This window comes from Cavia porcellus, unplaced genomic scaffold (genome assembly GCF_034190915.1).
Source record: "Cavia porcellus strain 051 isolate PalLab524CR breed Dunkin Hartley unplaced genomic scaffold, mCavPor4.1 scaffold_5, whole genome shotgun sequence".
Lineage (NCBI taxonomy): Eukaryota > Metazoa > Chordata > Mammalia > Rodentia > Caviidae > Cavia > Cavia porcellus.
In genome coordinates this window covers 9,782,083-9,806,591 of record NW_026947488.1, presented here as the reverse complement: position 1 = coordinate 9,806,591, position 24,509 = coordinate 9,782,083, and the positions used below count along the sequence as shown (strand labels likewise).

At 48.1% G+C, this 24,509-nt stretch overlaps 1 protein-coding gene and 1 long non-coding RNA gene across 3 annotated transcripts in view; one reads left to right on the top strand and one right to left on the bottom strand.

The window, feature by feature from the left end:
• Positions 1–8,668, top strand: part of Tshz2 (teashirt zinc finger homeobox 2) — a 416,873-nt gene extending 408,205 nt beyond the window's left edge. For both annotated transcript variants that reach the window (XM_013145665.2, XM_013145663.2), the window contains exon 3: positions 760–8,668. In XM_013145665.2, coding sequence (XP_013001119.1) covers positions 760–761 — 2 coding nt within the window. In that variant the 3' untranslated portion in view covers positions 762–8,668. The remainder of the gene's footprint in view (positions 1–759) is intronic.
• LOC134475962 (uncharacterized) lies at positions 8,128–19,096 on the bottom strand. The gene is made up of 3 exons (XR_010047311.1): positions 18,258–19,096; positions 9,643–9,814; positions 8,128–8,454 (listed from the first exon to the last, which is right to left on the bottom strand). It is a non-coding gene; the product is annotated as an uncharacterized LOC134475962 (long non-coding RNA).
• Positions 19,097–24,509: the final 5,413 nt, after the last annotated feature.

Sequence of the window (24,509 nt, the reverse complement as noted above, 5' to 3'; positions counted from 1 at the left end):
CCACACGGATTTTTATTTTGTGACAGTATCTCACGTCATCAAATTCCCCAAGCTGAGCTCAAAATTGTGATCCTCCTGCCTCAACCTCCCAGACTGTTGAGATTACAGGTGTGTACACCGCCTCTGGGTATTTTTTTTATTTTTCATTATGATAAAATATACATAAAATGAAATTTGCCATCTTAACTATTTTAAGGGTATCTTTCAGTGTAAAGTATACACATTCACATGGCTGCCGGGCGTGGTGGCTCACGCCTGTCTGTAATCCCAGCACTAGGGTGGCTGAGGCAGGACGATCATTGCGAGTTTGAGACCAGCCTAGACTACAAAGTGAGCTCAAGGCCAGCCTGAACTGCACAGCTAGACTCTGTCTCAAAAAAAAAAAAAAAAAAAAAAAATCCATTCACATTGCTCTGCAGGCAAAAATATTGTCCATCTCCATGCTGGACGTGGTGGTATGTGCCCTGTAATCCCAGCGCTTGGGAGGCTGAGGCAAAAGGATCACTGCAAATTCAATGAGTTCAAGGCCAGCCTGACATACACAGTGAGACCCAGTTCAAACAAACTTTGTCCACCTCCAAAATTTTTAATCTTGTAAAACTGAAGCTCTGTACCAAACCCTTGAGTAGGTTTAGCGATGGCTCCACTCAGTTAGGTGAAGTGGTACCAGTGGACAGCTTGACTGCCTGGAGGCATGGCCGCCTGGCCACACACCAGGAAATAACGCATCTTTTTCTGTTGTTCTGATTCCCATCGCAGGACCAATGCCTTAGCCTCAGCTTTCCAGCCCGGATCCCTCACGCTGAGCCCTTCTCCGTGCATCCTGGCTTCTGACATTGAACTCCTGACCCCCTCCTGACGCCCTGCTCCAAGAAGACTGCCCAAAACAAACGTCACCCCGGCCATTTCTCTTCAACTTCGCTCACAATTTGGTAATGAAGTATTGATCTCCACTTCCCTGCTTATGGACGATATTAGACTCGCTGATAAACTGCAATGGGGCTGCCTCGTCTCCACGGTCTCCCTTTCACTGTCACAAGAAAACAAAGTGCCACTGAAGAAAAATAATGACTGGGAACGTCGATGTACTTATTTTGTCAGTTTATAACAGGAAAGGGAGGGGGGTATGAGTCTTCATAGTTTAATGTCCAAGTGGGCTGCTCTTGATGTAGACACTTGGAAGCTTACTCTTCATGGTAATGTCCATTTCCTATTTATAACCCCTCTGGGAACGTTTGTCTAAAGGAAATGTTTCTGTTCAGTGTAACAATTACAGTTGCACCTGGATTGCCCAGTACTGCCCCTGCACTAGGGAGCCATTAATCACTGCAAAGTAGAAGAATTATTAAGTTAAACCAGAGTTGGAGCCAAGAAAACCTCTGAACAATGTTCATCTTCTGTGAAAGTTGTTCAGATAGTTAGACTTAACTGTGTTGCTGCCAAAGACATTTTCCCATACAGTGGTAGGCATCTTTATCCTCATCTTATCTCGATTGGTTTAAACATGTAGATTTAAGCATGCACCACTGTCACACCAGACCTGGAAACAGGAAGAAGTGGTGAGATGTCGAGTCTGAGAGAGAGACAGAAGATGAGATCATTTCGGGGTGGAAAATTCAGCAGCAGCCTTTTCTGGTAATCTCTTCCTACAGGACCTGTTGTTTATGAACTCAGAAACACAGTTTGACTGTAGAACCAACAGAAAGCATGAAATAGGGTGTCCATTTAAATGTGTTCCTGCAACTTTTTTCATTAAAACTTTAAGGGCCCAATTTTAATTTGTGGAATATTCCCGTTAATAATGAGATCTAATTAAGACATCCATTAAAAGCCCGTTAAAGTTAATTTAACGTAAAAATTCCAATAGAACTGTATTAGATTTTCTCCATTAAATTAACGTTATGGATTTTTAACGGATGTCTTAATTATACGTTATTATTAACGGGAATACTGTATTACGCAGATTAAAATCAGGTCCTAAGTCAACGTGGAAAAGCTAAGAGCATGCTTTAATATTAAAAGTCTTGCACACCTAGTACATGGTTTGGAAATGCAGGGGTAGATCTATTTATTCTAGTTGAGCATTTTCTATACAATGGAAAACAGCCTAAAATAGATAAATCCATCATTGCATTTAAACAATGAATTTCCTTATTCTCAAAGGATAAATAAGTCTGAATAGTGTTGTAAAATGCTACTCAGCTATAGGTAAAATATTTCATCTAGTCCAGGCGCAATCCTGGGAGCCAGGTGATTCAGAAACACATGAAATATTGTGTGTCATTGCTTTAATTACTAGTTATCAAAAAAAAATACTCAACACTGACAAAATGAAACCAAATATAACCTCTTCACTATTTCTCCTAAAAACTGCCTGTTGGAATTATTTTGGAAATTTTAACATGATCCCTAAATTCAACATTGGGATTTAAAAAAAAAAAAAAAAAAAAAAAAACTTCTTATTTACCTCCTAGGGAAAGTGTTGCCCTTATGCCACATATAATGGCAAATTGCTTTTTTTATGGCATGCATAACCTAGATGGGAAAAAATATGGCGCTTCAGGGAAGGAGGAAAAAAGTAAATGAAGTTCCAGGAATGTCATTCTGAAGTAATGAGGCATGGACAGAAAATATACCCCTCACATCATCGGATTGAGATGGCAGTCGGAATAGCTTCATTGAAGTGTCATCCATCAATCAATCACCCACAAGGAAAAATAGCAACAGTACAGCGGGGCAGCTTTTATGGGATATACTCATGGGCACAGGGAAGAGCGGCTCAAATGTAGCTCTGACATGAAAAGCAAGGTGCTGATATTATTTTTTATGATGGGAGGATCATAAAGTGAATTGAGAACAGTGAGCTCTGTCTTTGCGTAACCTATTCAACCAGAAATGAATGGAACTCAACTGGAAAGGGACGGTGTGTGGCTGGGGTGCGACTCAGAGGTGGACGGTGCCGAGCGCCATCCTTCGACAGCAAAATTCTATTAGGGGAACATCAGCGTAGTAGAATTGAGGTTCCCCAAGTTGTTGAAAATTGCCTGCTCCCACCCAGGGTGATCAGATAAAGTGGCATCATTCAGATCCTGCCGCAAGCATCCAAAAGCAAATTCGAGCTCGTGCTTCAGCTAGGGGGAAACCGAGTAATTCTAAGCTCCTTGGAAATTATTTCCCTTCTAAGAAAAGAAAAAATAATGAATCATCTGCTTCCACGAATAATCTATACGATTTTGCTAGTGCGATTTCGCTGATGGGGTAGGGTGGGAGGCGAGAGACAAAAATATTGATAAATTTGGTAAGACTCCTGCATCCTCACTTGGCAACTGTGCTCGTCACCGCTGAGGGACAGCTGCTAATGTTCTCCTTAGAAAGCAAGATCTGGGCTGGCGCCGCGAGATGCAAACAGCTCTCGGTGTATTTCTAGAGACCAGGCCTGTCTTCATTTGGCAAAACCTGCGGGGCTTCTAGAAACGTCTTCCTGGAAAGAGAAGCTAAACAGCATGCTCTCGGGAGAACAGTTTGAATCCTCTTTCATACCACTTCCTTCCTTTTTCTGAATAACAGTAGTAGTTAGGAAAAGTTGGAACTCGAGGAAGGGGAAGGAAAATGCCATGCAAATAACATGCAAATCACCCTCAAGTGTTTCCACCACGCCCACATCCTCGGTGGTTAGGGCCACTGCAGACTTTGCAGATGGCCTTTGCTTCACTTTCCCCGCTGCCCACCAAGGCTACCGGCCAACTAAATTGAAATGGCCATTACAAAAATTAGCTACAAATATTTAAATTTTATGTAGTTGGCCGCATTCTTTAGTACAGCAAACCTACCAAATATACAGCATGTTAAAAACACTGAAAGCAAAAGGCACGAGAGACACAGTTTATTCCACCGATTCACTCAGGAGGTCTTGGGCACCCTCCTCAGCATGTGTGGCGCTGTTCTAGGTACAAGGAAATGGCCCGGTGACACCCACCCGCATGACCTCCTGGCCCTCCTCCTGTGGATAGCCGCTCCCCCACGTAGCGATACCCAGACAACTGGGCCCAGAGTTGACATGGGGGTCAAAATCCAAGAATTCCAGAATAAAGGGTTTTCCCTTGAAAAGCAACCAGAGAGGAAATAGCTTAAAAAATAGGTCAAGGCCTAAAAACAGAATATAATCATGGAATAAATTGGGATAGCCCAGACAGTCCCCATTGAATTTCTTTCACGCCACAAATAGATTTTTTTTAAACACCCCCAAAATATGCCTGCTTAGTATACGATGCTTGCATAGTTAAGAGGCGAGATTTTATAAGCAAAAGCCTCTGAGCTTAGTTAAAATGCAGAAAACAAATGCAGTGAGATATGTTTGGGAAGCATTTGTGCAACTCTGGCTATGTAGTGACAAGGAGTGCAGGTCACACTCACACACACACACACACACACACACACACACACACACACACACACGGGAATTCTACCGCTGTTCTCCGAGGCCTACGGGGAATGCAGTGGTAGGAGGCTTTGATTTTCTAAAATTTCTCACGGTAAATCCAAAGATTACAGGTCTCCCCAGGGACTCGAAATGTTGCTTTTCCATTTGTCACTTTCCAGATCATCTGACTGTGCTCAGCCCTTTTCTCCGGTGCTTCCGTCCCTTAACTTACTAAACGTTTTTGTTTTTAAAAAGACATGGAGACTGTCACTTCACATCAGCCCTCTTTATTCTCCGCAACCAGAATAGTGGTGCTTGGATGGATGCTAAAATAACAATAAGGGAATACACCGAAGGCCACCCTTATGTGCTGCTGAAGAATAATAAAAGTGGGGCTGGGGATTTAGCTCAGCGGCATAAGCACCTGCCTTGCAAGCAGGCGGTCGCGGTTCGATCCCCGGTACTGATAAAAGATGATAATAATAATAATAAAAGTAACATTTATTTTGAAGATGCATTAGGCAGAAAAAAAAATCAAAAGTGAACTTTCAGTTGATTTTGTCCCCTCTGTGAGATATTAAAATGCTAATTTCATCTTCTGCCTTCCTCGATGTGGCACTTTCTCAAAATATCTATGAAACACTTTTAGGCAAAGATGGAACTGGAAAGAGAAACACAAATTTCCACACACACACCCCACCCAGACAGAGAGAGGGGTTTCCATTGCCGGAAGCGTTCCACGTTTTGAAACTTGTGAATCATCTTTAGAATTTCTGCCGTGGAATTTTACCTCTTCATCCAAAGGAAAAGCCACTCATCCCCTTTGGTTTCCGGTGACAGATTCAGAGGCGGCGGCCCTGCTGCAGTTTCCAGGCCTAGTTAATCTTCCCATAGTTAGGAACAATGGGCGAACGGCCGTGGGGGGTGTTTCTCCAAAAATTATTCATGCGCAAGGCAGCCCAAAGCTTCAGGGGAAACTAGAAATGTTTTATGGATTAGAATAGGACTGTTTTAAAATGCTAGTACCAGATGCAGCGCTGTGTCAACAACAGGACGCTGTCCGTTTCCTTTGGAAAAATAGATCCCGAGTAAAACGACTCCCGGAGAATTGATACCCTGCTCCTGGTACACTGCGGCCAACAAATGATATTATCGATAGCCAAAGGATTGTCATTGGGGCCTTGGACAATGCGGTTTGCCTGAGAAAGATCAAATGCAGCCTGTTGTGTCATGTTTATTTGCTTAAAACAGCTTTTGGAAGTACAAGTGGTGACGCTTTGGTAGGATCCCCAGATGGGAGATGTTGGTACAGTTGAAGAAGTGTATTGCTTAAAAAAAAAGCTAAGCACTCTGTCCAATCCCTTCAGAAAATAAATTTCTGTGTGTCCACTGAATTATCTTGAACCTGAAACCTGTATTTGGATATCATCCCCCAGGCAATAGCTAATATTTACAGACTGAGCAATCACACACTTAGAGTTCAAACGTGACAACCAGGGCAGTGACGCATTCACCTCCAACATGACTCCCATAACGGTCAGGAATTATGAATGTGTGTGTACGTTTTTAAAGTGCTCAAAATTTAACACATCTGAACAGGACAGACTGCACCCATCCTGCACTCTGATAAACACTGCAGACACACAGCTGCCTTGACATGCTAAAGATATGGGATACAATTCAAAAACACCAACGCAAACAATAAAATCTCCTTTGGCCCAGTGTTCTCAAATGTCCTTATAGTCTCTGAGGATAGCCTTCTAATCCCTTTCCGCTTGATTGCAAATAGCCAGGCACTGTCTGCTTCCAAGCCCCTCTAAAATCCGGAAGCCAGCCCATCAGATACAGTCCTTACGGGAAAACCAGTTCCTGCTCTGCAGAGCTCCTGTAACTTTTTAGGAAACCCTGCACCCACATATTTACATTATGTCTGTGTCCCCTTGCATTAATTCTGGGTTTCTGAGTCTGTTTCTTTTCTAAAGGGCAGTGGTAGAAACAGGTCAAGAGTTTCAAGAATCACATTCATCCTCGCCGTGAAGGAAAGTGCTCCTTTGCTAGTGAAGAAAGGCAAATGTATTTTTGTCTTAGGAAAGCAGACCAGCCGCCTTCAGAGGCTGCGACCTACCTGTAGAGTGTTCGCAAGCAAGGGCAACAATTTTCTATCGCCTGCATGCTGTATATAAGACATTCGCCTGTATACTAGGAAAGAACCCAGGCTGTTTTCTTTGTGGATACCGCAGCTTGGATGGCTGGAACCTAGGCCGCCCGTGCATTTTTATACTGTACATATTTGTATATACTAACTATATCGCCATGTACGAACACAGATTTTGTTATATTTGCTTTGTTTCTGTTTCCTACCAAACTGGCCCACAATGGGGATTCTTTTGTATAGAAGGAAGAAAAAAATATGCTTGTAATTTTTTTCTGATCATTCTCTTTCGATAGCTTATGAAAGAATTAGATCTGAGTTTACAAAGAAATTCTAAGAACCACGTCTGTCTGTCTGCATGAGTCCCGACCGACCGCTGACCTAGGGAGGAACCGACGTCCTAATTCAGAATTTTCCTTTCAAGGCATGCTTCACCCGTGGGAAAACTGCAAACTTATCCATGTAGAATTATTCTCTTTGTATTTTATCTAATAGTGCCTGAAAAATTTTTTAATGTCTTCTTAGAGGAAGAATTCATAATTGTCAAAATTTGAAACATTAGCTTAATTTTGTTTTTATGACCTCACGATTCTTCTTATTTATTCGGTTGCTGCTGTAATGGGGCCCCAGGCCATTCCTGACATCGATGTTCCTCTGCATTAAGGATGTTTTTAAAATTACAGAGATTATTGAGCCAACAGGCTGCTTTAATCAAAACCATGTTTCACTTGTTTTTGATGATTATAAATTGTCCTTGCAATGAAAAAGGAAAAAAAGAAAAAAAAAAAAACTTTTCTGCTAGGAAGATTATACCACCCTGTGGCCAAACAGATTCATAACAGATAGGCATCAGTGCCCACTGCTCCGGATCTAGAAAATTCCTCCCTGGGCTGGCCACAGTCGCATCCCCTGGCCACCTCCCTGCCACTGTCCTCAGGGCTCCAGGAACTATTTGCAGATTTCCAAAGGCTTCTTGCCTGGTCATCTCTGCCCACAGACAGACAATGCAGCCGGAAACGTCCCTCTGGCTTGCAGAGAAGGAAGGGATTTTTCAGAACAGGTGATCCTGCTTTTGTCCCTGGATGCCACCAGCCTGTCATCCCTCCTAATCACAAACGATCTGGTCCTAACACCCCACGTAACCTAAATCAGGCCAAAAGCAGCATTTTAGCTCAGCGTCTGCTGCACAGGACACTGCGGGCGCAGCTGCGATGTGCGCATGCGTGTGATGCTCACGCGTCGACATTATCTGACAATAGGAGGGTTTTTAATTCGATTTTATCGCTAGAGATAAATTCCGATGATGGAGCTGAAGAAAACCCTTAAATTATATCACAAAAGCCATTATTTTTTACATCTGAAGAGTTTTTTTAAAAAAGAAAATCATTCTACTTTGAGAACTGTAATTAAAGCCCTAAATAATAGACCGACTTCTTTGAGCTGTTGTGCAAACCAGCAACGCGCTCGCCGAGGTTGTACGGAGCCCCCCATTTCCATCAGAAAGGCTTCTATATTATTTACATTTTTAAACCGGGTAACTTTCCTTTATGGTGAAAATCTCTCTCTCTCTCTCTCTCTCTCTCTCTCTCTCTCTCTCTCTCTCTCTGTCTCTCTCTTTATTTCCACTGAGCAGTTATTGGAAATAGTCTGTTCCCATCTGAAACCTTACCGTAATTTACATCAGGAGAGCCAGCTGCCGACGTTAAGGACCTGGGTGTGTTCAATTATGATTTTGCTGGAGGCTGCCCCTCGTGTTAATGCTGCAGATATTGAACCACCTTTCTGAGACCTGGCTGATTCGGCAGAGCAGAGACAGGCCTCCCGACACCATTAGCTTTGCAAATGCTTCATCGTAGTCAAGGCCGACTTCCGCTTTGGCCAACTGAAAAAATAAAAATACAAAATGAAAATTAAAGGAGAGAAGAAAAAAACACAGATGCACTTAACACATGAAAAGAATTATTTATACGATAAAAATATATTTAGATTTTCAAAGCACAAGACTGAATAGAAGTGCTCTTTTTATGCTTTCTGGAGATGTTAAATGTCTTTCTACATCAGGCTTAATAAATCTGTAATGACATTTGATGGACTGATTTCTGCCTATGTGTGGTTTTTGCAGATGTGAGAGGGGAGAGACGAGATGGAGGCGGGAGCGGGAGGTGCGGCCGTGGAGAGTCCCCGGCAGTGCACCCCTGCTGACCCTCTCGGGGTGACTGCTCCATCCGGGCTGGGTTCACAGGTGCCAGCGCCCCTCCTCTGCCTGCACCCCCACGGACAGCCCGAGGCATGGATGAAGTCATCTTCCAGGCAGTGAGACTGAGGCCAGGCATGGCAGAGATGAGCCAGCCTTCCCCACCTAGGGGCGGTGGCCCTGCTGGACACTCAGGTCCCCCCATGGTACCCCTGTGTCCTCTAATGTCCTAGGAGAATTGGATGGCGTTTCACACACACACGCTGGCGAGAAGACATGGATTACAGAAGTGCCCCCTTGAAATGATCTCACAGCTTCTGTGGCTTTTGCTTGTGTCAGACCCAGGCCCATCACAGTGGCTGTGGTGTCACCTGGTAGCTCTCGGTCACTTCTGTGACCTCATATCCAGCCATCACATGGGAGAGGCCAAGCTAGAGAAAGAGAGCAGGTAGGAGCAGGGAATGCAGTAGCCAGAGCACTGGGGTGACCGGATCAGACCCAGTCGAGGAGTCCCTGGTCGTCATTCGGTAGCAGATATTTACTGAGCACCTACTATGCACCATACCAAGGCCCCACCAGTGAATGGAGAGTCATGGTCTATGAGGACAAGACTGTGAGTCAAACTCTTAAAATCTGGGTCCTGACTTACGTCATCTCTGTGATGCCTACAAGACTAGAAAAGGAAAAGAACACAGTAAGCGTGAGGACCACACAAGCACAGCAGCAGCAGAACCAGCCTGAGAAGAAAAAGATGGCAAAATAAAACCTGTGCCCTCCCTGGATCTCACAGCAGCATTACAGGGACCAAAAGCACACAGAATCGCAGCCCTTGGCTTCCCCTCCCCGCCACCCACCCACAGCTCCTGTTGTTCCTACCTTCATGATGCCTGTGTTCATCTGCTTTCTGACACTGTTACAAAATGCCCGGGAGTAGAAACTGAAGGAGGAAAGGTTCATGGGCTGGATTCAGAGAGTTCAGGCCATAGTCAGCTGGCTCTGTTGCTCTGAGGTCTGTGATGAGGTAGAAATGTCGTCGTGCAGAGAGACCCTGAGGGAGCAGAAAGACTGCCTGTGCTGGTGGCTTCCTCCTCCTTCCCCTTTGGTTCCACCCAAGACCCTGCTAATTGGATGGTGCTTTCAACCTTCAGGACAGGTCGACCCACTCCATTGGCTTTCACACATGTCCATCATCGTAGACACACCCAGAAGTGTATTCTATTAATTTCTTGGGCATTTCTCCATGCAATCAAGTTGGCAATCAAGATTAACCATCACATAACAACTTCAGTCTTTTCACCTTATCTCTCCTAGACTTCCACAGGGGCTGACCTGGTCCCCCATCTGTCACCTGCAAGCCCTCCCATCACTAATCACCTCTCCATACAGTAGCTGGGGTGACCACTGAAGGAGGCAAATCAGACTCTGTCATTTTCCTCAAAACCAAGGGTCTTGTTCATCTGTGTAAGCCAATCAGTTTCTGACCAAGCAACCCAACTCTGCCACTGTAAAGCCAAAGCAGCCTTAGATGATATTAAAGTAATGGATTGTGTGTGTTCCTATAAAACTTTATTTATAAAAACAAACAGTGAACCGGATTTGGGTCACAACCTAGAGTTTGCCGGTCATAGATCCAAGTCCTCCAACACCAGGATTTCCATTTGTCTTGGACCGATTTCCTGTGAAACAAGCCATGAGATTCACGTAAGAAGAATCTAGGAAATCCTGAGAGAGGACTAGAAGGCCACTATGGTTTGGATCTTGAGTGTCCCATAAAGACCCTTGTGCCTAGGCTTGGTGCCCAGGGGGAACTTTGGGAGGTGCTGAAGTCTTTAAAGTCTTTGGGGAGGTCTTAGGTCACTCGTCAAGGGAAGATCTCAGGTTAATGGTCAATGGGAGGTCTTAAGGTCACTGGTCAATGGGAGAGCTTTTTAGGTCCTTGGTCAATGGGAGGTCCTTTAAGTCATTGGTCACTGGGAGGTCTTTAGGCCATTGGTCAATGGGAGGCCTTTAAGTCATTGGTCAATGGAAGATCATTAGGTCATTGGTCTATGAGAGGTTGTTAGGTCACTGGTCAATGGGAGGCCTTTAGGTCATCGGTCAATGGAGGCCCTTAGGTCACTGGTCTATGGGAGGCCTTCAGGTCATTCGTCAATGGGAGGTCTTTAGGTCACTGGTCTCTGGGAGACCCTTAGGTCATTGGTCAATGGCAGGCCTTTAGGTTATTGGTCTATGTGAGGCCTTTATGTTATCGGTCAATGGGAGGCCTTTAGGTGATCGGTCAATGGGAGTCCATTAGGTCATAGATCAATGGGAGGCACTTAGGTCATCGTCAAAAGGGAGGTCTTTAGGTCATCAGTCAATGGGAGGCCCTTAGGTCATTGGTTTATGGGAGGTCTTTAGGTCATTGATCAATGGGAGGCCTTTAAGTCATTGGTCAATGGCAATTCTTTAGGTCATGGGTCAATGGGAGGCCTTTAGGTCATGGGTTGATGAGAGGCCTTTAGGTCACTGGTCAATGGGAATTCTTTAGGTCATCAGTCAATGGGAGGCCTTTAGATCATCAGTCAATGGGAGGTCTTTAGGTCATTGGTCAATGCAAGGACTTTAGGTCATTGGTCAATGGGATTTCTTTAGGTCATCAGTCAATAGGAGGCCCTCAGGTTCAATGGGGTCCCTAAGGTCATTGGTCTATGGGAGGCCTTTAGGCCACTCATCAATGGGAGGCCTTTAGGTCATAGGTCAATAGGAGCTCTTCAGGTCATCAGTCAATGGGAGGCCCTTAGGTCATTGGTTTATGGAAGGTCTTTAGGTCATTGATCAATGGGAGGCCTTTAGGTCATTGGTCAATGGCAATTCTTTAGCTCACGGGTCAATGGGAGGCCTTTAGGTCACTGGTCAATGGGAATTCTTTAGGTCATCAGTCAATGGGAGGCCTTTAGATCATCAGTCAATGGGAGGTCTTTAGGTCATTGGTCAATGCAAGGACTTTAGGTCATTGGTCAATGGGATTTCATTAGGTCATCAGTCAATAGGAGGCCCTTAGGTCATCGTTCAATGGGGTCCCTAAGGTCATTGGTCTATGGGAGGCCTTTAGGCCACTCATCAATGGGAGGCCTTTAGGTCATAGGTCAATGGGAGCTCTTCAGATTATCGGTCACTGGGAGGTCTTTAGGTCATCGGTAAATGGGAGGTCCTTAGGTCATTGGTCAATGGAAGATCTTAGGTCATCGGTTAATGGGAGGCCTCAGGTCATTGGTCTATGGGAGGTCTTTATGTCACTAGTCAGTGGGAGGTCTTTAGGTCATTGGTCAATGGGAGGCCTTTAGGTCACTGAGAACACCTTCCTGGGGGCTGTGGGACTGAGTCTCTTTCTCTCTCCTTTTTGCTTCTGGCCATGAAGTGGCTTCGTCACACCACCACATGCACACAGGTATCGTGATATTCTGCTCACCACAGGCCTAAAACACTATGTCCTGCCTACCGGAGACTGCAGTGCTCAAATAAATACTTTCTCTTTATAAGTCACTGATCTCAGGTATTTCCTTAATAGTGAGGGGAAGCTGACAAACAGAGGAGGGAGACAGGAAGGGTAACTACGCACACAGAGTCCACAAGATCAACTTCCACCCTCGGCAATGGGGCTAACTCTCCCTGGGACCTTCCCCAGTTACCCCCTTGAGGGACGAGGGAGCTGGGGTATTCACACACTTCCGGCTTAGTCATTGTGGATGGGATGAGAACTCTTTAATTCTCCACACTTCCTACCTGTCCAAAGGTTCGGCAGCCACAAAAATACACGAAGAGCAGAGTGACAGGTGCCTGAAGCCAGAAATATAGCAGCTGTTAATAACCCCTGAGCCCCCAATCATGGGGTTTTTGTGTCATTTGGGTCATTCAGGCGTGCTCAGGACAGAAACCAAAGTCTAGTTTGCATGCACCATAAGAAGTGTAACATCTGTCCTGCGGCAGGTGTCCGGTGAAGATTTGATGAATGAATAAACGATATTACAGATCTGTTCACAGCCTCTGAAATGTGCTACACTTCCCGGCCCACTCGCAGCCTAAATCTGCCAGGGGAGGCCAGGGATGGGCGGGGAAGACTCCGGAGCAGGAAGGGTCAGGAAGGACAAAGTGGGGGGGGGGGGGTTCCAAACAAGTGCAGAAGGCATCCAGTCTGTGTGCTTCCTGTTGCAAATGTACAGCAAGATGAACAAACAGCACCGCAGACAGATAGTGGGGCTGAGGTGTCCACTGAACATCCACACGGCCTTTTCAGAAGTAGACATGCAGGCTTCAGAGAGATAAAGCAGCAGCAGCATTATGCTGAGGGCACGTCCCTGTCCGTTCAGAAACAGACCATAAAGCTACCATGGCTCTTCCTGCTGCACTGGCTCAAGAGTGATCAGACTACAGTGTAAAACAAAACAAAACAAAACAAAAAACGAGCTGGCCTTGGGTTAAATAAGATGCTAGCACACTATAAACGTAGAATTTTACATTTTTGGAGAAAATCCAAAAAATCAAGTGTCCATATTATGCAATACAATATGCTTTCAGTGAATTAATGAATTAAATGTAAAACCAAAGTCATAACCGGAGGAAAAACGAGCAGATGGCCAGTGTTCGGGAGGAAGTCATCCCCGACGCTCTGAATTCCCAGGTTTAAATCACCTTTGCTTTAAATGCAAAAGAAGAAACAATAGAAACTAAAACTCCAAAAGTCAAAAATAAATAAACAGAAAACACTAAGTACAGTGAAAAGTCACGAATAGCAGGAAATTATTTGTGCTAATATATGATTCATGGTGGCTGGTATAACTAATCATATAAACAGTGTTATGTATCTCCAAGAAAAATGAATAAATACCCAAATAGAAAAATTCTAGCAAAATTCATGATACAACAGCACACAAATATAGTAAAATGGTGAGTAAACATTTAAGAAATTGCCAAGTGCAGGAATAACCAAAGATGCACATATAAAACCAGAAGAAATCATTTTTCACTTACAAAAATAAAACAAAATGTGGCCATTAGGGGAGAAACTGCAGAAGGCTCACCACAGACATTGCTTCCACTGGCAGCAAAGGTGGATTAGAACTTTCTAGAAAGTGACTAAATAGTATTTATCAGGGATGCCTTTTGTTAATTGCTCTTTTTAAAAGAATTTTTTAAAAAGAATTGAAGGTGTGCACTGAGATTCATTCTGTGAGGGTTTCCTCATAACCTTGGTTAGAACTGTGGGAAACCAGGAAGATGCTAATGTTCTAAAATAGGCAATGGATTGAAGAAATTGTGGTACGCCTACGCAACGGAGTAATACACAGGCACAAAAATGTCCATGCTTAACCAGGATTGGTGACGCCCACCTGTAATCCCAGCATTCAGGAGGCTGAGGCAGGAAGATAGCTGCAAGTTCGAGACCAGCCTGTGCTATAAAATGAGGCCAGCCTGCACTGCATAAGTGAGATCCTGTCTCAAAAAGACAGACACACACACACACACACACACAATTCCGTGCTTATGAAGTCAGCACCTAAATTACTTAACTCTTGCACCTAAATTTCCTTTGTTTAAAAATGGGAATAATTCATCTATGTAAAAAATAGTCACCTATGTTTATTAAAAAACAAGAGGACAAGAAAGGAACTCAGGGAAGCCTCCACGCCATGGGCTCTGCCGCCTCTGATCCCACTGACCACACGGAAAATGCTCGGTAGAGAGGCTGCGTCTGTGCCGGGTACACACAGCGCTTTGTTGTCGCCTGCCTAGGCCACACAGTGAGGAGTGCTCAGGAGGCCAGTGTCGCCCTGGGTAGCAGGAGTCACCTGGAGACGTGCGCTGTACACAGGGTGACCGCGCCCGCGACCACACAGACAGTGAGACCTACCGGTGGTGAAATCATGAATCACATTTATTTTCATATTCTACTACATGGTTTTTTGGTTGTGTTTTTGTCATTGTGGTTTGTTTGTTTGTTTTTTGAGGCAGTTCAGCCTGCCTTCCAACTCTATAACAGAGCCCAGGCTGGTGTCAAACTCACAGCAATCCTCCTGCCTCAGCCTCCTAAGTGCTGGGATTACAGGTTTGCACTACCACACCGGGCCTTATATTCATTTTCTGAGCTTGCAAAATATTTTATGATAAGCATATATCATCTTCATAATTCTCAACATCAAATTTTAACTTTTTTGTGTCACATCCTCAATTTTGCTCAGGAACTACTGTGTACCTACTGAACGCGGGGCCGCGGGCTACACTCTGGGAATCCCTAAGACAGAGCATGACCCTTGCCATGAAGGAAGCAAAGCCCAGGTTGAACAAAAACTAACACCAGCCACAAAAACACAGAGAAGGGCAGCGAGCCTCTCCACGGGGCTGCCTTTCTGCTGTGTTTTTTGTATCACCATGTTTTTACAGTGTATTGTCCACGTTTTTGAGAATGAGTCTACTTTTCGGGAAACAGTCTCACGGTAGCATGAACACAATGTGTGAAAGAGGTCAGCGATTCCTTAAGAAATCATCAGAATGAGCCACGCCTTTAATCCCAGCACTTGGGAGGCTGAGGCAGGAAGCCCACTGTGAGTTGGGTCAGCCTGGGCTACATAGTGAGTTCTGGCCGCCTGAAGTGCATAGCCAGGCCGTGTCTCAAAAGAATAAAAACCAAAACAAAATGAAACCATTAAAATGAAGTGGCCGCAGTAACAGTTTTGGGGGTGAGTGGGAGAGACAGTGTTCTGGGGGTGCCTCAGCACTGCCCCTAAAGTAGTGGAAGTCCCTCCAGGCCTGGGTCCAATGACCTCTGTGCTAATGACCTCTGTGCTCTAATTTATTTGCAGGATCATAATCAATTTTGCCTACTTTCCCTACTTGCGCTAAAATTAGCACCTAGCATTTATAATGGCAATAATCACACGCCAAATGTTATCTGTGATTTCTGACATAGGGTCTCGCTATGTTCTTCAGGCTGGCCTTGAACTCACTGTGTATGTAGCCCAGGCTGGCCGTGAACTTCCAGTGTGATCCTCCTGCCTCGGCCTCCCAAGTACTGGGATTGCAGTCATGCACTCCCCGACCCGGGCAACACTATATTTTGTTCATTCTTCAGCACTGGGGGCTAAACCCAGGCCCTTTTTGTGGTTAAGACAGGGTCTAACTATGGGAAGCAAAAGAGGAGGCTGAGCCATCTTTCCGCAAGCACTGTGACCTGGCGTCTCCTCCCCTCCCCAGCCCAATCACCTGGGCTCCTCCCCAGCTGCTTCCCAGGCTCCACAGCAGGCCCTTCGGGTTCCCAGGAAAATGAGGACCAGGATGTTCCAGGGCAGAAGGGTGAGCGCCGTGGTCCCCCAGCCTTCCTGGCTACCTTCATGCTGGAACCACGACTTCTAAGGCCTCCCTGTGACCCAACAGAGGCGATGCAAAGGTCCTGGCTGCCCGAGACCCTGCTGGCTGTCAGCATTCTAGCACATTCCACAGCCAGCCAAACTGCAGTCCTCCGGATCCCAGGGACCGCCGACAGCTGCTCCCGGCCCACTCTGCCCCCATCCGGACGTCTCCCACCCTGGGCCAAACCCTGGACCTCCCCCTCACACCTGGGGTCGCTGGTGCTGCCTGAGCCCGTCCCACCCACGCCAGCCGCCAGCCGCAGGGCTGGACCGGCCAGGAAGCGCGGAGGACATGAGCTGTGCAGCACCCCAGCTGTGTTATATCTGCAGGAAAACGGCAATGAGCACCAACTCGGTTCTCGGGAGGATCCGTCTTATTCGGCCCTCCCTAAAACAGGCGAGCTCCACCTGGGGCAGGCGCAGATAGGTTCTGGAAACGCTTGACCCTTACAGTGCACGGGTTGCAATGAAATTGCTTTGTGGGATTGGGGGTGGGGCGTGAAAAAGCTCCTGAAGGGGTTTTCTTTCTTTTTTCTTTTTTCTTTTTGAGACAAGGTTTCACCATGGAGTTCAGGTTAGCCTTGAGCTCATTTTGTAGCCCAGGGTGGTCTCCAACTAGCAATGATCCTCCTGCCTCAGCCTCCCATGTGCTGGAATTACAGGTGTGCACCACTATGCCCTGCTAAGAGGGCAATTAAAAAAAAAAAAAAACTGATTTCCGAGGCCCTGTGACAGGAGGTGGCCCCATTATCCTCTGGACCCAGTAACCCACCTAAAGTTACACCACTGGTAATTTACAGAGGAGAAATGTAAACCTCAATCTGTCCCGGGCCAACACCCACACCCTCAAAGCCCTGAGCACTGTCTCCTCACAAGAGGTTCAGGTTAGAAGCAGGAAGGCCACACCTCTCATGTGCCCAGCAGCCTGGAAGCCTTTCTTCTCCAGCCCCAGCCCAGGGCTGCGGGGAGCACCTGCCCTGTGCCAGGTGGCTGTGTGTAGGTGTCGCCCGGAAAGCTGCCCCGCTCCCTGGCAAAGGCTGAGACAAAGGCCCGAGATCGAGATCGCTCCCACATGCCAAGTCCCCAGCCCGGATGGGAAGCTCCCTTGTCAGACTAATTATACTTATGGGTGTTCTGTGACTCGCAGTGTTCCCCGAAAAAGAAAGAAAAATGAAGCTCTCTTTTAGGTTTTCAGGGTAGATAATGTCAAATATTTACAGAGCAAACATCATTCTAAAGGCTTCCCATTCTCCTCCTGCTGATTAGGGAGCTGCCAATCACACCGTGAAGGGAGGCCTGTCACCCTCTCAATAGGAAGAGAAACCTCCTGTCTTGGCTGAACCCAGCGCTGCCAGGCCGGGTGACAGGCGGCCTCCAGGAAGGAGGGAGAGGGGCCTCCAGTGGGGAAGCCAGGGCTCCCACCTCAGCCAGGCCTTCTCACTGCAACCCCAAACTTCGGGAGGCTGAGGAGGAGCCCCAGGAAGGGTTTGGCCCTGAAGCTGTGGGTGCCGCGGCCACACCGAGGACCACACTTTGAGAAGCAGCTCCAAACTTGTGCAATTCCAGCTGTGGGCCCCCAACCAAAGGCTTCTGCATCACCTAGGAGTTCGTCAGAGAGGCAGGATCTTGGAACCGAAGCTACCCCAGCTACTGAACTGAACCAATTTTTTTTCCCCCTCGTGGTATTGAACCCTTAACTGAGCTACATCCTCAGCCCCTTTATTTTTAATGTGTTTTTTTCCTTAACTTTGAGGCAAGATCTCACTAAGTCACTCAGTTGCTCAGGTTGGCTCCAATGGGCCATCCCTCTGCCTCAGCCCCCAGCGTGCAGGATTATAGCCCCGCACCACCCTGCCCCTCTGGGGTCAGTGTTTTAACTAGAGCCCTGGGTGCTAGTGATCCACGTTTAGCTCAGGAGCACTGTGGAATCTGCTCACAGTCAGGACCGCCTGCAGCCTCCGGGCCCCAGTTTGCCTGGAGAATCCATGTGGTCCTTGAAGAAAATACAAAGCCGCCGCAAAGGCTCCCAGGGTCAGCGCCTCTGGTCAGAGCGCCGGGGCCTCTGTCTGCTTTCTGGCACGGGTGCACACCCGCGGGCTGCTTTACCGCGTAGACGGTGAGTGCGCGCCGAGCGCTCCAGGCCTCTTCTGCTCGGTGCCTTCTGCCGCGAAGCCGTCGCTCCCCCTCGGCAGGGGGCGCCAGCGGCCGGAGCCCGGCGGAAGCCGGAAGCGGAGCATCGGGCCGGGGAAGGAAGCCGCCGGGTCTCCAGGCTCCCGGGCCGCAGCAGGTCACCCCGGCCCGGGGTCCCCACGGCGGGGCTCGGCAAGGCCACCCCCCGGGACCAAGGTGCAAGCGCGGACTTCTGACCCTTCGGCCTGGCCTCTGCCCTGGAGCAGCTTCTCTGTGCACCAGCGCCCCACGCGACGGGCACGGGGAGGGGTCGGCAGCTCGGTGTGAACCCCCTGTCCCCCTTCAGTGCCATCCGCTTCTCTCCCTCGGGCCCCAGGCAGAGGATCAGACAACTGCGACACCCGCCTCGTCTGCAAACGTGCAGGGACCCTCACCTTGAGCTGCCCCACTCCTAGCCAGCCAGCCAGCACCCCACTTCCCTCCTCTGGCCCTGCAGGCTCGGGGCTCACCTCCACCCCTCGACGGCTCACCAGGAGCCCTGGCGCTGGCTGTGCCCGCTGCCTGTAAACTGTCCCCAGGACCCAACCGGCTTGTGCCGCACTGGCTCGTGTGGGTCCCCCGTGGTGGGGCCGCCTTCCCTCCCGCTACCCTTAACCTCCTTGGTGGTTCCTTCCCAGCACGGAGCACCACGGACGGCAGGGTAGATGGCGATCTGCTTCCAGCCCTGGTTTGCACCTGGACGATTCGGCCCCCACAGGGCACCGACAGCCTCCAGCGTCATTCCTCCTCCTCCTCGTTGTCGTCGTGGGGAATGAAAGGTGTTGCAGCTGGCGTCGAATGGGAGGGAGCGGCCAAGGATGTGGCCTAGCAGCCCGCCGTGCCAGGGAACATCCATGCAGGGGGACCAAGCCAGCCCCAAAGGCCGGCAGGGCCGGTGCTGCGACCCGAGGCTGGCACGGTGGCCGTCTCCACGGAGGCAGGGACAGGCCCCGCTGGGGAGGCCACGACCAGGAATAGTGAATGAATAGTGAATTAATGAATGACCTGAGACAGGGCTCAGGCTGAGAGCTCAGAAACATGGTCCCTGGCCCCACGCCTGCCTTCCAGGTCTCCGTGTAGCTGAACCTCTGATTTTTTATTTTCACCACCATCCACACACAAATGCGGGCACACACACACACACACATTTGCTCATGCAAGATGTGGAGTTCCTTGCACAAACACACCTCAGCCCCCCACCCAGCACTAATCTGAAAAGCAATCATTGTCTGTCCAGCTGTCTGCCCCGCCCCTCGGCCCAGCTGTGAGTCTGTATCTTCTCTGGTCATCTGTGTCCCAGTTAATCCTCCAAGGGCTTGGGGTGCTGGCCGCCTGCTCTGGAGTAAAGATGCTATGAGGAGAGAGTGTCTGTTTTCACCGCGATGCAGCCAAGACCAAAAGTGCATTTTTCTAGAGCCCCAGGGCTTTGTTTAACTTTCAGGAGAGGAAGGAATTCTCCATGAATCTAAAGAAAACATCCCTGCTCCTAGCTTGGCCCCATCCAGTGGAAGCCAAATGCAAGCCCAGTGCATGCAGGATTCACACGCATAGTTGCCACATCTAAAGAAATGAAAACAGAAGAAGCTGAACTTGATAATGTGACATTCATTAACTCAGTATGTCCAAGATATTTTTTCAGTGTCCAGTCCAAATTTAAAATCTGTAATAGTTCTTCAGGGTTTAGTCCTTGGTCTTCAGATCGTGGCTCCTGCCTTCCCTTTGTGGGGCCCTTCTGCAGTGCCCTTCCTGGGGAGCGGCCCCATTCCAAGGGCTCAGAGCCACGGAGGCCAGTCACCCCCGTCACCAAGCTCAGCTGTCCCGGAGAGGATGGCTGTGTTGAGATGTCTGCCCCTCCAAAACTGGCGTTGTAACAGTACTAAGTAGTAGGGCCTTTAAGAGGTAAGTCCACTCCTCCATCAGATTGATTTTGAGCTCACTATGTATTGCAGGCTGGCCTCAAATTTATGAAGATCCTCCTGCCTCGGCCTCCAGACTGCTGGGATGACAGGGATGTGCTGCTCTGCCCAGCTGTCTTTCTCTTTTTTCTGATGTTAGTGCCATTATATCTTCTGGGCAGTTGTGTCTCTGATCAGTTGTTATCTGTTGCTATTCCTCATTGGCTGTCGGTCCAAGGGCCTCTCTTCCTCATTGGCTATTGTACTGAGAACCTCTCTTCCTCATTGGCTATTTTACAGAGAACCTCTCTTCCTCATTGGCTGAAAGGCCCGCTCTTCACTGGTTAGTGGAAAGATGACCCTTGTTTCTCATTGGCTGTTGGCCGGAAGCATCGGTCAGATCATTATTACATAGGATGCGCTAGGGGTGGTCGTGGCTAAGGCTAACAGGCCGGGGAGCAAGAGGATGCAACGGGACGGAAGCCAGCAGGTGCAGCCGGGCCTGCCGGGCAGAAGGAAACAGGGGCACTGCCTGGACACCCGGGGCTCCGCCTGCCAGTCCACCAGCCCGAGCTCGGCAGCCTCCAAGCCGTCCCCTGGCCCAGCAGACTTCGCTGCCTGTGTTCACTGCACTCTTGACAGACGGAGGGCTGGACAAATCTGCCCAACTTAGGGAAATGAATGACTTCCAAGAGGAACTTTGGGAGGATCTGAATGGCGGGGTCATGCGCCTCTGTCCCCAACCCCTCTTCCTCCCAGGCCCTCTTCTGCTGAGGAACTGCTGACCTCAGTCCTGCTACCACGGAGCTTCCTGTCTCGGTGACTTTTCCCCATTTAGCAGCTTACAGCACAGCCAGAACGCGCACCCCTGTGTGTGAGCTTGTATGTGTGTGTGTGTGTCCCAGGTTCGCTCACATACACAGGCTTTCTTGGGTATTCTGAAATTAACCAGGGCTGCTGGGGACCTTAGCAGCTATTTGGGCATGAAGTATGTTCAGAGAACCGGTTTCTGAGTTAACCACACCCAGTAAAAATCTCCGGCTTCACCGAAGGCTTCTTCGGCGACAGCCTGGCTGTCAGGCAAGGACGTCGTTTCACTGAAAAGACTCATGATGTACTGAACAAAAGCTTACGAAATAAACCTTCATCCCAAAGGAACAGTCTACTCACTCTAAAATATTCAATTTATGGCCGATATTGAGTCCTGTGTCTATAATTTACTGCTCTAACTATGCAAGAGTTTTTTTAATGCAAATCAATTTCAATATATTTTGCTATTTTCCTTGCCTCTGTTAAAGCAGAAATAACAAATTTTGCTGAAAGAGCAGCAGTGCAGTGCAGTAGAGATTCCACAGGCTTCCTCTCCATCAGACTCTGCCTGGGCACCTGCGACGACACTGGGTTCTCTGAGCATTCCGAAGCATCACCGTCTTCCCAGCAGTCCTGACACCTACCACAGCAACACAGCTCTTAGGAAGACCAAAATGGGTTTGTTCAACAAATCCATATTTCCAGGCATGGTAGCATGCATCTGTAATCCCAGAACTCGGGAGGCTGAGGCAGGAGGATCACAATGAGTTCGAGACCAGCCTGGGCTACATAGTGAGTTCAAGGGTAGCATATACTGCCTAGTGAGACCCTGCTTCAACCTCCCCTGACAAAGAAGACAAATACAAGCTGCTATGTGTCAAGAATCATTCTAGGCGCTAAAAACCCAACAGGAGAGAAAGAAGACAACAGATTTTCCCCCTTTAAGGAGCTGCCATTCTAGAGAGGAAAGAAACAAGTGAAAGACACACTGCAGGGAGCGCTTAGGGGTCAGACAAGTCCTCACCGAGAAGATGCTGCTTTGAGAAAGACCTAAAGGAAGAAAGGGCGAGGAGGAGCCCTCTACAGATCAAGCAAGAGCCGCCAGAGTGATTAATGTGACATCGTCTGGCTGATAGCGGAGAGGATCCTGCTGGCAATCGTACCTGGAGCTGACTCTTAGTGCTGGGTGCTGTCACCAACACCCAGGCACAGGAGGGATGGACTGGGGAGCGAAGACGCGATTAGGCTTTAGACACCTTTTTAAATTGCCCTTATCCTAGGTATGTATTGTCAAAGGAAGGCAGGCTCTGAGGAAGACTTAGCCTGAGAAGGAGGAGGAGAGGAAGAAGAAGAGGAGGAGGAGCAAGGGAGGGAGGGAGGAGGAGATTTTTTTGCTATTTTCTGAATAGGGAAACAGCAGATGATGTCTGCGGAATGAAAATCAGGAGTGCAGCTTTGACATGCCACACTGGAGATGCTTTGTTAATTAATGCTGCATAATAAATTTCCCCCAAACTCAGCAGCTTAAAACAACAAATATTTATTGTCTCCCCGTTTCTGTAAGTTTGGGGAGACAGGAGCAGTTTATCCAGGCAGGGCTGACAGAGGGTCTCTTGGGAACCTGAAGTCCAGCCATCCAGGGGCTGCATCATCTGGAGTCTCCACTGGGGCTAGGGTGCCCACTTCCCACAGGACACCCACAGTGCTTTCAGCGGAGACCCCAGCTTCTCAGTACCAGGGTCTGGGGAGAGGCCTCAGCAAACGCCCTTTCTTCCCGGCAGCTGGTTTTCCCCAGTGTGAACACCTCCTGTGACCTGGACTCAGAAGTCATACAGCGTTCACAGCCATAATATTCTGTTAGTAAAAGAAATCACCAATTCAACCTCTAGCCAAGAAGACAGGAATTAAGCCCTGCTCCCCAAAGGGAGTCACGCCAAATAACTTGGGAGCACTTTTTAAAACTGCTCACAGGTGCCCACTGGATATCTAGGGAGACGTATGGAATGGGCAGGAACAGCCCTGGAGCTCGGGGGAGGAACGTGGAACAGAGAGACTGCTCAGGAGCCGGGGTGTACAGTGATTGGCATTCCTGCTGCTGGCCCCTGCTGATTATGAGCACAAGGTTGGATGCCAGCCCTGAGCTCACACTCCCCATGACACGCACAGGTTTGCCTGGCCCTTGGTCACAGGCAGTGTCCTTATTTATAAAAGAGCTTCAAGTGCTGCTGAAGCTCGGCCTGTGAATTGTACAGGGCGGGAAAGCAGGAAACCAGACAAGCGAAGCTCGCAGGCCTCTTGCAGGCATTTTAGGTGATGTCTGCGGATCCCTTTCAAATATGTGTGCTTGTCAGTCTACGAAGTCCTACTCCGTCCTAAGGAGTGGCCAGTTAAGCCTTCAGTGCTGATCAGAAGAGCGGGCTAAATGGATGCTTGCAGTTTGAAATAAAGAGGAAGCAGAGTGTGGGAAGGCAGGGAAGAGAAACCAGAGCTCCAGAGACACAGCTCGAGAGACCAGGCCTAATTTCTTTACCCCTGTGGGATTAGGAGGAATCTTTGAGAGCTCTGGACTTGCCAACCCTCAGAGATGAAACCTCAAGGCACTTTTACCTAGCTATTAAAGGGGCCGGGTGTTTGCTGGCTGCCATCCACACTAAAGTGATGAGATCAAACACTCTCCAAAGCGTTTCCACCACCACAGCCAACAGAGACTAAGTGAACCCCTCTGAGGCAGGACCCGCAGAGCAGGAGCAGTCCCCGTCCTCCCCCGAGCTCTGGGCTTGAGGCTGGGGTCTGGTGGGCAGGAAACGGGGAAGGAGACGGGTGGTGACCAGTGGCCTAAGCCAGAGAAAATTATATGCGTTTCCAGATGGAGAGATTGAGCTTTTAGAAGACTTCAGGATCTCTCAATGCATAGCACAGAGCTATTCTGAAAGAGGCTTATTCCCTCTCTACAGTAATTTCTCTAGGCTTTTATTTTTGTTGCCACACGTTTGCAGTGTGTAATGATCACACCTCCTGTTAGGGAGTCAGCATGTGTACATAACACATCTCAATCCCTTTGTTTTTTTTTACACTAGGAATCGAACTCAGGACCTCATGCTTGCTAGGCAGGTACTTATGCCACTGAGCTATATCCCTCAATTCTTTTGTTTTAATGATGATTTTATGAATGAGTACTTTTTTGTGTGTGTGTGTGTCTTTTTCGTTTTTATCAGTACCAGGGATCGAACTCACGACTGCCTGCTTGCAAGGCAGGCACTTATGCGGCTGAGCTAAATCCCCAGCCCCTTGAATGAGTATTTTTAATGGTATGTTTCAGATTTATCAAAAGATATTCAAGGCAGTGGTGGTGGCACACGCCTGTAATCCCAGCACTCAGGAGACTGAGGCAGGAGGATTGCCAAGAGTTTGACGCAAGCCTGGGTTACACAGTTCAAGGCCGGCCTGGACTACATAGTAAGACCCTATCTCAAAAAATATACAT